The sequence below is a fragment of the Borostomias antarcticus genome (genome assembly GCF_949987555.1).
Source record: "Borostomias antarcticus genome assembly, chromosome: 12".
Classification (NCBI taxonomy): domain Eukaryota; kingdom Metazoa; phylum Chordata; class Actinopteri; order Stomiiformes; family Stomiidae; genus Borostomias; species Borostomias antarcticus.
The window spans coordinates 19,926,627-19,940,544 of record NC_140245.1 but is presented as its reverse complement, the minus strand read 5'-3'; the positions used below and the strand labels follow the sequence as shown (position 1 = coordinate 19,940,544).

The 13,918-nt window shown below is 46.9% G+C and overlaps 1 protein-coding gene across 1 annotated transcript; it reads right to left on the bottom strand.

The window, feature by feature from the left end:
- Positions 1–220: 220 nt before the first annotated feature.
- st6gal2b (ST6 beta-galactosamide alpha-2,6-sialyltranferase 2b) lies at positions 221–13,086 on the bottom strand (the record flags this gene model as incomplete). The annotated part of the gene is made up of 6 exons (XM_084446475.1): positions 221–468; positions 4,641–4,815; positions 7,301–7,402; positions 8,254–8,351; positions 12,210–12,592; positions 12,686–13,086. 6 exons carry the CDS (start codon positions 13,084–13,086, stop codon positions 221–223), a joined length of 1,407 nt encoding a protein of 468 aa, XP_084302601.1.
- Between the last annotated feature and the right edge of the window lie 832 nt (positions 13,087–13,918).

Genomic DNA, 13,918 nt, shown 5'->3' with positions numbered 1-13,918 from the left:
CTTAATTGGAAAATGTTTTTGTCAACTCTCTCAAAGTCTGTTTAACGACTTGTGAGACGGTTCAACAGTCAATCCGTGACAAAACAGTTCCTAGGCAGTTCCCAGCCGCAGCTGCCATGCCGAGCGAGCGATGTGTGAACCCTCTTCTAGTGTTCGTTTAGCCAGGCTGCTACTGCAGCGCAGCACTCCCCGCTTAGTGGACACAGTGGCCCTCGGGAGCTCACAGCCCACAGTCCACGGTGCTGAAGCCAGACAGCGTCACCTTGCCCTTCCTCTTCAGGTCCTGCTCTGAGGCCGTGTTCATCCTCTGGACCAGCATCTTCTCGTAGAGCAGGGGGTGGTAGGCACCCAGCGTGCAGGCGGCATCGTAGTAGAGCTCGTGGTAGTGACACAGGTCCGTCTGCCTGAGGGAGGGTATGTACTCGTAGACGTGGACCTCCTGGCAGAGCGCCATCATCAGGAGGATACCTGCAATGACAACCAACTATCAGGAGATTATATTCATTGCAAATGCCTTCCAATTGTTCTCAATGTGGCTCAATATTAGGAAAAAAGAGTCCTCTTCAAAGCGCATTACAGTCCTTTATTATAACAAACCTCCAACTGAGGAGTCAAATACCCACACACAACCCCAATTTTAAATACGCTTGACTCATTTATTTGTTTTAACAGTTTAAATAGTAGCGCTCACTCTCAGTTTATGGGGAGTGTACTGTAGTAACTTAATTACTATTGCCTACATTATTTGTTGGGTGCATTTCAACACTCAGGGTTGCCCTTTACTGTGGTGTTATCCGGGTATTACACATATACTGTTATAACTATGTTATAAGGTACAGTGTAATAAGGTATATTATGTAAGATGCCCCTGCTCTGTGGGAGCCCCGGTCCCTAGACTGAACTGGGGTCCTTCTGTGTTCTTGTCTGTCAGTTCCCCCTGGGGCCTGAGGAGCTCCGACTCCTCAGATCAGTGAAACATCACGCTAAGGGAAAGCCCTAACACGGCATTGCTTTGATACCGATGTAAAACCCGTCTACTGGCTTCCAAGGCTCTCCACCCTAATACCATGGCCACAGAGGAGGCGTGGATGTTCTCCTTTGACTGACTTTACAACTGGGCTGTGACTGTCAAATGGATCGATCTACATTAAATGTTCTTTCAGGATTTTTTTTTCATGTAATTTTTTTTATCCTGTCACCTGAGGACCAGAGTGAACAACCTTTTTGTCTTTCTATTCCTGAATATGCATGTTGGTGTAATTAAGGCCACGCAATGCTGACAGCCGTTCTCCACCCTTTTCTTGGCCTCCCCAGTTCTACCGGTGTCTGCTGGTCCTGCTGCGCTGTAGGGGCGAGGACGCAGGGCCCTGGAAGACCTCCGTGCTCTCCAAGACCACCGCCGTCATCCAGCTCAACCGCCGGGTCTACAACAACGCCCCCCTCTCACCTGGCGCTGACCAGTACAAACCCAGCAGGAAGAGCCAGGGGTGCCCTGGTCCCGACGCCTCCGATAAGTTAGAGCTGCCTGTCATCTCTTCTGGAACGAATGCTGTATACTGTGCATCACTTCCTGAGGAAACGACAACAATGTCTCCTCGTTTCCTTGCCCTGGCCTGTTCCCAGGATGACAACAATCTGTCGTAGCATCATCCAAAAACCCCATGTGTATTACAAGTCATCAGCCAAAAACGGCATGTTCAGTACTGCCTCTTTCCAAGTGTCATCCAAAGACTTGTGATGTTTTGCACGGTGTTCCCAAAAATATAAACCATGGTCATTTTTTGCAAGAACTCTTTATAGTGATCAATTGTGTGATGGCGTCAGCCCCCCCCCCCCCCCCTAAAGAAAAAAAGATTATACATGGTCATGTGTTACATTAGGGCTGTCAATTGAATGTGCTAAATAGATACATTAATTATGCAAATTGTGTTACTTTAAAGCAATACATTGTGATATTTGGACCTTTACAAACATGTCTGGTGCTAATTCTCCAATTAGATTTACTAAAAGTAAGCTGAATCGTCCAAACAGTCTACTCAGAAAGATAATACATTGACATTTATTACCTTTTAAAACTCACGCCCCCGGTCACAGCATTCAGACGAAGTGCGCATGCTCAACGTTGGGCTTAAACAACACAGTAGTAGCTAACTATTCCGGCGTCTATGGATATCATGCGTTTTTTAGCTCATGATATCATGGTGGAGGTGAGGAAACCGAAGCTTCCAATGCAGCTACAATCCGGCATCAAGAGACACAATAGTTTTGAAACGTTACTATGTCTGTGTGTGTGTGTGTGTGTGTGTGTGTGTGTGTGTGTGTGTGTGTGTGTGTGTGTGTGTGTGTGTGTGTGAGAGTGAGTGAGTGCGTGTCCGTTCGTAGCATGGCGACACCGTTGCACCTCAGCCTCTGTGTTTGTTGGACATGACGATGAACAGTGTGCTGTCACTGTACACTAATGTGCTACCTTTATTGTTTGTGATGGTGACGTTATACAAAACTGCCCGTCCAGAAATACCATTCTAAAATTGCCACTACTTGTGTTTGTATGTAAAGCTGTTTCGATTAGTGTTTATGTACTGGTGTCAGAAAGGGCTCCTACACTGATAAATTGATGCTGGTTAGGGTTAGGGTTAGCACAGAGAACAAACAAGTAAGGGAAAATGAATGAGATGAAGTTCATGATCAAACAACACCTCACAATTGATGCATTAATCAATTAGAGATTAATGGGAGCAATGACTTAATCAGTATAGAATGGGCAAATTCATGGAGATGTGAAGTGCTGGTGAATGGACTGTATTTAGTCTGGAAACCAGGAGGAAAATCACTTTTCAAGTTCTTCAAGTTATTATGTTGACGTAGAGCGGGTTGTCTGGTAGAAAGGATGAGGGGGTTGTCTGGTAGAAAGGATGAGAGGGTTGTCTGGATGAGAGGGTTGTCTGGTTGAGGGGGTTGTCTGGTTGAGGGGGTTGTCTGGTTGAGAGGGTTGTCTGGTTGAGAGGGTTGTCTGGTTGAGGGGGTTATCTGGTTGAGGGGGTTGTCTGGTTTTACATGTTGAAATTTGCCTTTATTTCCAAGTCCCAATCATGCGGTAATGTTCCAATCCAGTAATGTTCCAATCCAGTCCTACAATAACACATCAAACCAACAGACCGTCTTGAATGTGTTAAAAATTAGTGCAGTACTGTAAGTCAGAGACTTACAGAAAAATGGAGTGTTACAGTTCCCCAAGGACTGGTGTTACAGTTCCCTAAGGACTGGTGTTACAGTTCCCTAAGGACTGGTGTTACAGTTCCCCAAGGACTGGTGTTACAGTTCCCCAAGAACTGCTGTTACAGTTCCCCAAGGACTGCTGTTACAGTTCCCCAAGGACTGGTGTTACAGTTCCCCAAGGACTGCTGTTACAGTTCCCCAAGGACTGCTGTTACAGTTTCCCAAGGACTGCTGTTACAGTTCCCCAAGGACTGGTGTTACAGTTCCCCAAGGACTGCTGTTACAGTTCCCTAAGGACTGGTGTTACAGTTCTGGAGCTCATGGTTCTGGAGCTAGTCTGAGGAGATTCTGAAAAAGTTAAATATATCACACTGTGCCCTTCCCAACATTCCCAAAAATCAATACTGTTCACACTTCTGAAACAATGGCGCATCTATAAAGAATGGATCTATATCTATGGTGTCTACATGTATACTTACACCCTTGAACACCTGCATCAACATCACCATCAACCAGTTAGGTGTCAGGCTGGGAGCGATATATGCAGAATCACAATCAAGACCTTCTTTGTGACATTTGTGTCCTCAATATCCTCTCCTGGAGGACTGATCTGTATGTTTACGATTGTTATACACAGTAAGTTTACTGTAAGCCCAGTGCTAGGAGACTTGGGTCCTCTTTTGGATGAAGAAGAATTAGAAGAATATGAGCCAATGAATTCGCCTTATTCACTTCAGCTGCCATATTGGTCAGTCTGACGTAATTGGTGGTGCGGATGTGGAAGTGGCCATTGACTTCAATGTTAAAAGTTCACTATAAAAACACCACTTCAAGAACCAAAATAGTCAAAATAACAGGCTGAATACACAATCGGGGTTACAAACTCATCATTACCAGACTTGTTTTTCACTGCCGTTGTTTTCGCGTTTGGAAATACATGGAGGTGAATGAGCCATAGTTAGCCGTCATCTGCATTCACTCCCATGTATTTCCAAAAGCGAAAACAACGGCAGTGAAAAACAATTAGAGTCCGGTAATGATGAGTTTGTAACCCCGCATCTGCACCACCAATTACGTCAGACTGACCAATATGGCAGCTGAAGTGAATAAGGCGAATCCGTGGATGTAATGTATGCAGCACCTGATGAAACCGCTGTTAAAACACTGTCTTATAAAACCTTCACTCCATAAACCTTTTACAGTATGTACCCTGTCTAGAGGCCCTGCAGAAATGTATGAGCAAATGTATATTATTTTGAAGAGTTCATTTGAAGACATTTTTGCCACCATCTACATTTACTGTACTGTATATGATTTTCACACATTCATGCCTCGGAAAGGCGTCCGTGAAGGTTTTGTGAAGGATAATGATGGGTTTGTGAGGGCTTCATAATGACTTTAAAGAAGGAGAGGTTGCTGCCCACCTATGAAGCCGGAGGATGGGGGGTTGGGCTGGATGCTCTCCTGGGTGTTGCTCTGGATCACGTCCCACAGCTGCCAGATGGATCTGGGGTGGAGGATGTAGAAGGGCTGGGTGGGGTGGAGGAGGCGGTGCTGGACGTAGGGGGTGAAGAGGTCGTAGTCTGGGTTCCGATACCACTGTGGAGGAGGGGGCAGCAGCCTGGTTAGCACAGGCATGATACCGACACTCACAGCCACTCGGTCATCTCACAAACCTGCCCTCAGAGACCTCCGCCAACTCCTGTCCCAGAGGACTACCGTCAGTCCAAGCTTCAGGACAATATGCCAGTCGAATTTGACTCACTTACTTAAAGGAAAATGCTCGTTTTTGACAACCTGGACCTTATTTACGACATATTATAAGAAGTTTGACTCACCCAGATCACTTTTGTGTTGTTCGGAGGCCTGTAGAAGAAATTTAAAATCCAGCGCGAGCCAGTATATCCATGTAATGGCAGCGCACGGGGCATAGGGAATGCAGTTTCTCAAAATCCATTTTCGGCCGCTAAACGGTTGTTTTCATCAATCACATTGCATGAATCGACAGTTGATATTCCTCTACGCGAGCCATTCTTTCGGTTTTCAAATACGTGGTCTGTAGCCTCTGTAATATGATCTTTACAAGCCTCTCCCCCACTTGCTCCAGCACGCATGCGCACAGGCCAGCGCGCAGCCTGCTATTCTCCGGCTCACATTCTCTGCGCTACGATCGTAGTTGGTGCCGAGAATATTGTCGTCGTCATTCGTAAGCAACAATCCGATCGTAGCGCAGAGAATGTGAGGGAGCATAGCCAGTGTAAAGATCATATTACAGAGGCTACAGACCACGTATTTGAAAACCGAAAGAATGGCTCGCGTAGAGGAATATCAACTGTCGATTCATGCAATCTGATTGATGAAAACAACCGTTTAGAGGCCGAAAATGGATTTTGAGAAACTGCATTCCCTTTGCCCCGTGCGCCGCCATTACATGGATATACTGGCTCGCGCTGGATTTTAAATTTCTTCTACAGGCCTCCGAACAACACAAAAGTGATCTGGGTGAGTCAAACTTCTTATAATATGTCCTAAATAAGGTCCAGGTTGTCAAAAACGAGCATTTTCCTTTAAAGCAACAATTTCAACAATAATGCAGGAGAATATTTCCACAGAAGCCAAGGCCAGGATAATTGAATAGAATCGTACTGTATTCACCTCACCTCTGAAACCGATCTGAATAGATCTCCATCTTTCAATTCAGCTTTCTTTCAATGTCACAGTTTAACCTTTGAGTGGGAAAAACCTCTTAGTTACAGCCTTGATGGGAGCTACAAAGCAAATCTAACTGAAAACATACATCCTGCCTATTCAGGCACTGTAGACAACACAAGAAGTAAGAAAAACACGCTGTCATTCAGCATTCATCTTCCAGTATGAACACATTTTCCAGAAAACGTTTTTCCATTAAAGAGGTTTCATATTCTAGGTTAACCAGTTGATGGTCTGTAAAGCAACAGCCAAAGTACCACAACAAGTCAGGTTTGACTACAGAAGATCATGATCTTATGATCCTCAATACACAATGATGCTGACTCTTTTAAGCCATACTCCAGAGTAGGTGAGATGACATCACAGTGCTGAGAAAGTGACAGCATCCAGGACTGTGGCAACTGCGAACACATGGACGTACACGTGTTGTTGTTGCACTATAACCAACAGCCGACCAGTTGCAGCGATTCCAGATTAAGGCTTTGGCAGTGGATGGTAAATGTCATCCTCTCATCTAGAGGGTAGTAATATGTCTCCAAGGCAAGAAACAAGAAGCTGTCCATGCCAGACTCAGGGTGCGCAGATGAAAGTCAGAATATCAGTATAGTGATATTAGCAGCAGGGGCAAAAATCATCTATGATCTAGATGAAACAAATGAACACATTGATCCAACACCAAAACTTTAGTTGGCATACTGCTGGGGTGACAACAAAATCACACAATAGAGGTGTTACAGCCATGTACACACACACACACACACATATCCAACCCCTCTCAAAAGTGGATTGTATGGCGGGGTGGAATCTCATTAATGCTGTGTCATTGTGTGAAGTAATTGGAAGCAGGTAATGGCTGATTGCATACATGATGGAGAGGTCATCACACAAGCCCTACCAGAACCATGCATGCTGACAATGAAATTAGTTAATATTCTGTCCCCTCAACCACCCTTCAGCTTTCCGTCTGTGGTCAACTGTAAACCTTATTCATCTAGAAAAATAGAACATTGTGATTCATTGTGCTGTAATACAATTAATGTAAATTAACTGTGTTTGTTGGTTGTGGCTGCTTTCAGACATTAATAATAAATGTGTGTGTGTGTGGTAGTATACTGTTTCTGTGGTACTGTACTATTAATGATTAAAGCTGAATCCCAGATATAATAGAGCAATACGATCATCTTTTATCAGCTCACATGACGATGACGACACAAGGATGAAGCTGATCTGAACAGAGTTTACTCTGCATTTGTGCAAGCTGGGTTTCTGGTCATTATGGGGACTAATGTAATAAACCCATGTCTTGTGTTGCGCAGCTTGGAGGAGTGTGAGTGAGTTGGAGGTTTGGCTGAGAGTCAGGGAGACAGACACCTACCCTGGTCAGGTCAGAGGAGTACGGTGCTGGGTCCCATGCCACCAGAGTCACGTCCTTGTACAAGGAGCTGGTATTGAAGTGATGCTTGGGCCTGGCCAGGATCTAGGTCAGGAATGAGAATGAGAAGGTTCTGTGATAGCGCTCCGGGTCCCCAGGCTGAGTGGACAGTAACCCTCCATGGAAGCTGGATGGTCAGAGGTGAAGGCAGAAAGTCCAGCAGACACACACACATGTACAGATGGTCTGTTCCAATTTGTCTTCTGCAAATTGAGAATCTGAGAACCTATGGGTATTCATATTAATGATGGATATGACCATGAACTAAGAATGATCTCTCCTACACACCAGCTCTCCAGTGAGACAATAACCACTCCGAGGCACTCACGCACGCACGCACGCGCGCACGCACACACACACACACACACACACACACACACACACACACACACACACACACACACACACACACACACACACACACACACACACACACACACACACACACACACACACAGTCAACCCACATGCAAAAGCAGTGGAGTCAACCAAAAGGTCAACAGTTCAATATCCACCTGTTGCACTGTAATCACCTCACAACTGTCTCTGATTACAACTAAAGATCAGACAGCACCTGAACATTTTCAACTGAAGACATTTAGTCAGTTTTCAAGTTCAAGGTGTGCCAAATCCATGTTCACTGAGAATCTTGTATGCAGCAATGAATTCATATAAATATAGAACGGAAATAAATAAAAAATAAATGACAGTATGAAATCAATACTTAAAATTATACAATTGTACAATATAACAACTAGAACAAGCTGTGTATAGTACATGTATATATAGTTGATGTAAGACTGGTTCAACTGAAACCTGGATGTTAAACCTGGATGTTAGAGCACCAGGGATGTCCAGCCAGGCCCTGAGGAGAGAGCTGTGAGGCAGTGACTCACCTGGGAGTTGATGATGCGGATGGTGGTCTTGTTGCCCACGTCGTTCTCGTAGCCCTGGGTGGGCGCAGCATTGAAACGGAGCACTGCATCATGGGAATCTGCGTACAAAGTCCAGTCAAAATGAATGTGAGCTATGTTAGTCAATAAATGCATCTTACAATATATCAATACAATATAAAACTACATACCATAGCTGACTAGTAGGGTCTTTTACAAAACAGCAGTCACAGTCCCTCACAAAATTATTTTGCCCATCTACAAAACTAACAAAAATACACAAACAACCTCATTACCTCACACCACTTTGAACCTATACTTCACTCCCAAAAAATTGGCTAGTTCTTCATACTCCATTTGATTGCAACAGAGTGGGCACCTTCTGTTTGCACGACACACCACAATGCACCACAAAACTGGACTCCCTGCTCCCCTTGGGACAGTTCTGTGTTTACAGTAGTTGAGGGCCCTGGTCACAGAGGAGTTTGAGGGCCCTGGTCACAGAGGAGTTTGAGGGCCCTGGTCACAGAGGAGTTTGAGGGCCCTGGTCACAGAGGAGTTTGAGGGCCCTGGTCACAGAGGAGTTTGAGGGCCCTGGTCACAGAGGAGTTTGAGGACCCTGGTCACAGAGGAGTTTGAGGACCCTGGTCACAGAGGAGCTTGAAGGGCACAGAGGAGTTTGAGGACCCTGGTCACAGAGGAGTTTGAGGGCCCTGGTCACAGAGGAGTTTGAGGGCCCTGGTCACAGAGGAGTTTGAAGGGCACAGAGGAGTTTGAGGACCCTGGTCACAGAGGAGTTTGAGGGCCCTGGTCACAGAGGAGTTTGAGGGCCCTGGTCACAGAGGAGTTTGAAGGGCACAGAGGAGTTTGAGGACCCTGGTCACAGAGGAGTTTGAGGGCCCTGGTCACAGAGGAGTTTGAAGGGCACAGAGGAGTTTGAGGGCCCTGGTCACAGAGGAGCTTGAAGGGCACAGAGGAGTTTGAGGGCCCTGGTCACAGAGGAGTTTGAGGACCCTGGTCACAGAGGAGTTTGAGGACCCTGGTCACAGAGGAGTTTGAGGACCCTGGTCACAGAGGAGTTTGAGGGCCCTGGTCACAGAGGAGTTTGAAGGGCACAGAGGAGTTTGAGGACCCTGGTCACAGAGGAGTTTGAGGGCCCTGGTCACAGAGGAGTTTGAAGGGCCTGGTCACAGAGGAGTTTGAGGGCCCTGGTCACAGAGGAGTTTGAAGGGCACAGAGGAGTTTGAGGGCCCTGGTCACAGAGGAGTTTGAGGACCCTGGTCACAGAGGAGTTTGAGGACCCTGGTCACAGAGGAGTTTGAGGACCCTGGTCACAGAGGAGTTTGAGGGCCCTGGTCACAGAGGAGTTTGAAGGGCACAGAGGAGTTTGAGGACCCTGGTCACAGAGGAGTTTGAGGGCCCTGGTCACAGAGGAGTTTGAAGGGCCTGGTCACAGAGGAGTTCGAAATAGCCTTCTCTTTTTACTACTTTATTGTATTATGTTGTAACGTGTGCATATGTTTCATTGTAATGTGTTTTATATGTTTATTAAAAGAAAGAAAGAAAACAATTTTGCTTTTTTTGGTCAAAAATAATAAATAAACTAAAGAAAACAATACTGTTAGTGAACAGCGCCCTCTATCGTACCTGGTATATTTTACCTTCCCTGACTTTAACAAATGTTGTCCTCATATGGCAATTACAACTTTCAACCACTGGGGGGCAGCAGAACACATTTTTTGGAGCTCTGGATGTCACCACAGCATCAGTGGGGTGCTGGCGTTGTTTGTGGACAGTATACTGAATATTACCCCCATGTCAGGGTCTTACTTGAAGTTATATTCAGTGATGTGGAGTCATACCCGGAAAAGGGACAACCATAGATGTAAAAATGTTCAGTATATATTCTATAACCCTTCTTTTATTGCCGTCACAACATCATGGTTCTGGCACTTCTGATCTTGGCTATTAGCCGAGGTAAGATCTGATTTTCAGTTACCTGGAGATTTTCACATAGTGAATACATATTGGCTGTGAGAGTCAACTTTAAAAGGAGCTATAATGCACAGGTATAGGATGTATATATATGTGATGTATAGAGTATAGGGAGAGCTATAACGCATCACACTGGCTCACACTGACAGCCGGATGATCTCTGAGAACCCTCTGTCTGCAGGGCCATCACTCCACTGAATGTACTTTTAACTTTAGAATCAAATGGTCACAAATTGCAGCCTTTTTCCTTTCCTTGTGAATTTTCCCTGACCTCAGTGGAAAATGTCGGCGAGCCCAGGAGAAGGAGATGGTGAGGGGAACAGAACCGAGGCGCTGAGGGAGAGCGGGACTGTCTAAAGAAAGACATTTCCTTTCAAACCTTTCCTTCAGACTGCAAAACTGAGTACAACACAGGACAAATCAGGCTGTGGGGTCCAGTTTGGTGTCTACAGAACCTGGGCTGCACCTGGGCAACTGCTAACAGAGAACCCATGATGAACAGCTCCAACATGGCTGGCTTACAGTGGAACCACCCCATTCCAGGGTCATCAGGTCATCAAAGAAGGAGTGACTTCACTTGACACACCTACTCTCACACCTACTCTCTGTAGCAGACCTGATGAATCAATTACATATCAATTACTAGAGCCCATGCAGGCTGGGCACCTGGAGTGCATAACACTATAATAAACATATCATATAATAGAAAGAATTAGTAAATAAGTGAGGTGAGTTTGATTTGCCTCACAGTTAGTCCTTGAGAGTGGTCCAAGTGGCTTTATTACAGTACAGTATTGCAGTATTAGGGCTGACCCTGATGACGACATCGTAGTTACGGGAAAATATGGTTATAAAATACAGGATCATTCCATTCAGGCTCTATGGGGGTGCTGAGTGTCTGCTTTTACATAGAATTACCTGTTTTCTCCCAGTGAATCATGATATATAGCCTATTTTGGTATAAATATCAGCCTATTAATAACTGTTAATAACATTTTAAAATAACTCATGTGCTTCCGATAGATCTCTTTGGTGTGCAGGGCCAGTCCTATAGGCTAAACAGACATGAGTGTGATGATATGCAAACTAGCCAAACAAGCCATTCACACAAAAAACAAAGGCATCAGGACAGATCACTGGTCTGGGTTAAAAGTATGGAACAAACCCAAAGTTCATTAGGCCTACTTGCAAACTTTGGAATAACTTCTTCGAAAAAGTATTTTTTAAGGTAAGAGAATATTCTAGCATGTTTGCTGTGACTGAATTGTGATCCCTGCCTGCTGTGCGGTGTGAGTGAGTGAGTGTGTGTGTGTGTGTGTGTGTGTGTGTGTGTGTGTGTGTGTGTGTGTGTGTGTGTGTGTGTGTGTGTGTGTGTGTGTGTCGGGAGAGTGCAGTGTTTGGATTCAGGTATATTGTTGTATGATCACAGGACTAGTTGTGGTTAGGGTTAGGCCTTATGTTTAACGATATTAGCCTTGACAAGTTTAAGTTCTTTATTTGTGATGTGTGTGCAAAGTGTTTATAGCCTAGTTGACTGCCAACCGGCCTGCATACATGAAAGTAGCCTACTGAGTATTTATTGAGACTTCAACGTAACAAACCACCCGATTATCACGGCTTTTTCACACACTGCTCTGCAACTTCCAATTCCAAAGACAAAGGCATTTTTAGCCAATCTAATTTGATCTAAATGCAAGGCATGTACGCTTGTTATTTAAACCTATTTAACCCGTTTTTGTTTAGGATAATTGTTTCTACAGGTAGGCCTATTCAAATAGAAAAACATGATTCGACGATCAGTCGACGATAGGCAAGACTTCTTAGTAAATTCTTAGTCGGGGAGCCCTTGTATGTATAAATCAAGTGCAACCTAACCATTTCACATTAGCAAATAGCAGCTGACCCAGGTCTAAAATACAGACACACGTACACACAGTACATGCGCACTGACACCCTTCACTCACCTATCTCTCTGCCCAAGGAGGAGTTGAGGATGGCTCCGGCAGAGGTGACCACTGCACACGTCTTGAACTCTGACCCCTGGGGCTGCTTCAGCAGCCAGGTCGGCACCAGCCCGGTCCAGCCCAGCCCGGCGAACGGCTCCTCCGTGCCGTCCAGCGCCATCACCTCAGCCTGCGTCTTCAGCTGACACAGCAGGTTACGCCCGCTCTGCCCTCCCCGCCGGGGGCCCCTGTAGGCCACGCCGTGCTTGTTGGCGCTCAGGTAGTCCTTCATGGCCCTCTGGAGCCGGGGCGCCAGCATGCCTGACGACGCGCTGCCCTTCCGCAGTCTCTGCACTACCGTCTTGGACTTGGAGAAGTAGTAGTCCTCTTCGGGGTCGGTGGTCCTCGTTTTGGATCCGGCTGAGCTCCATCTCCTCCTCCTCCTCCTCCTCCTCCTCCTCCTCTCTTCCCAGTCCTCCTCCTGGCTCGGCTCGTACAGGACCACAGCATCGCTGTCCTGACCCCGCACTGCCCCCCCCTCACTGAAATCCGACCAGGCGGCCAACCCCTCAGGGCCCCCCAGGGGGCCGGCGTCCTGTGTCCCCTCCAGGCCGAGATGCAGGGCCCCTCCCCGGGGCCGGTGCTCCCCCTGGTCAGGGTCCAGGTGGACCGGGGGGGAGGCGGAGGCATCCGGACGAGGAGGGGCCCGCGCGTCTCTGTGGCCGCCCTGGATGGACGCCAGGCGGCGGGTCTCGGTGTGCATGAGCGAGGAGGAGGCGGAGCGGGGGGCCAATGCCCGCAGGTCCAGGAAGTGGGAGAGGAGGGCCAGGAAGAGGAGGAGCCAGGCCAGCATCCCCAGCAGGACCAGCCGCCTCCACTGCTTGATGGTGGGGGTCATGGTGCCGCAGCTGCAGCTGGAACCGGGGCCACCCTCCGGTCAGCGTCCCCCAGGGGCCCGCCTCCCAGCATTCAGAACGAGGCCTGGGAAAAGTCAACCACGACAGGAGGATGGCAGGGTTAAACGGACACGTCTCCCAGAGGCCAACTGCACTGACTCCTGGCAGGCTGCCCACATGGCTATTCATTACATCACAGTCATTTAGCAGATGCTTTTATTCTGGCAATCCCCCTCAGTTTACTGTTATGTGACCTTTTGGTGCACATGTACCTCGGGCTCTAGAGACAGAGGATCGTATGAGGATGACTGATTTGTTTCCCATGTAGCAGACTGAAAAGATGAGTGACACTAGTATATACTCTATGTAAAAAAAAAGAGAAGCCATTATGTACTGAAGGACGTCTTTCTAGAACCACAGATGACACATAATTTGGGGCACTTGAGCAGCGTTCCTTTCTTGGCCAACATAATTGCTCTCTCTACATCAACATTCAGAGTGAAAGCCTGCTCATGTTCCCAGGTTTGATCCTGGCCACCTTTAGGACGTCTCTGAGAGAAGCGCTGTGGATGCTTAACCGAGCTGGAGGACGAACAGGGCCTCTCATTGTTCTGTAGCAGACTGGAGTGGAAAAACATGAGAGATTCATTCATATTTTGCACTTAAGGCAAATGTCCTGTTGGGAGGAGAGGGTCAGGAGAGGGTCAGGAGAGGGTCTAGAGAGGGTGAGGAGAGGGTCAGGAGAGGGTGAGGAAAGGGTCAGGAGAGGGTCAGGAGAGGGTGAGGAAAGGGTCAGGAGAGGGTGAGGAGAGGGTGAGGAGAGGGTGAGGAAAG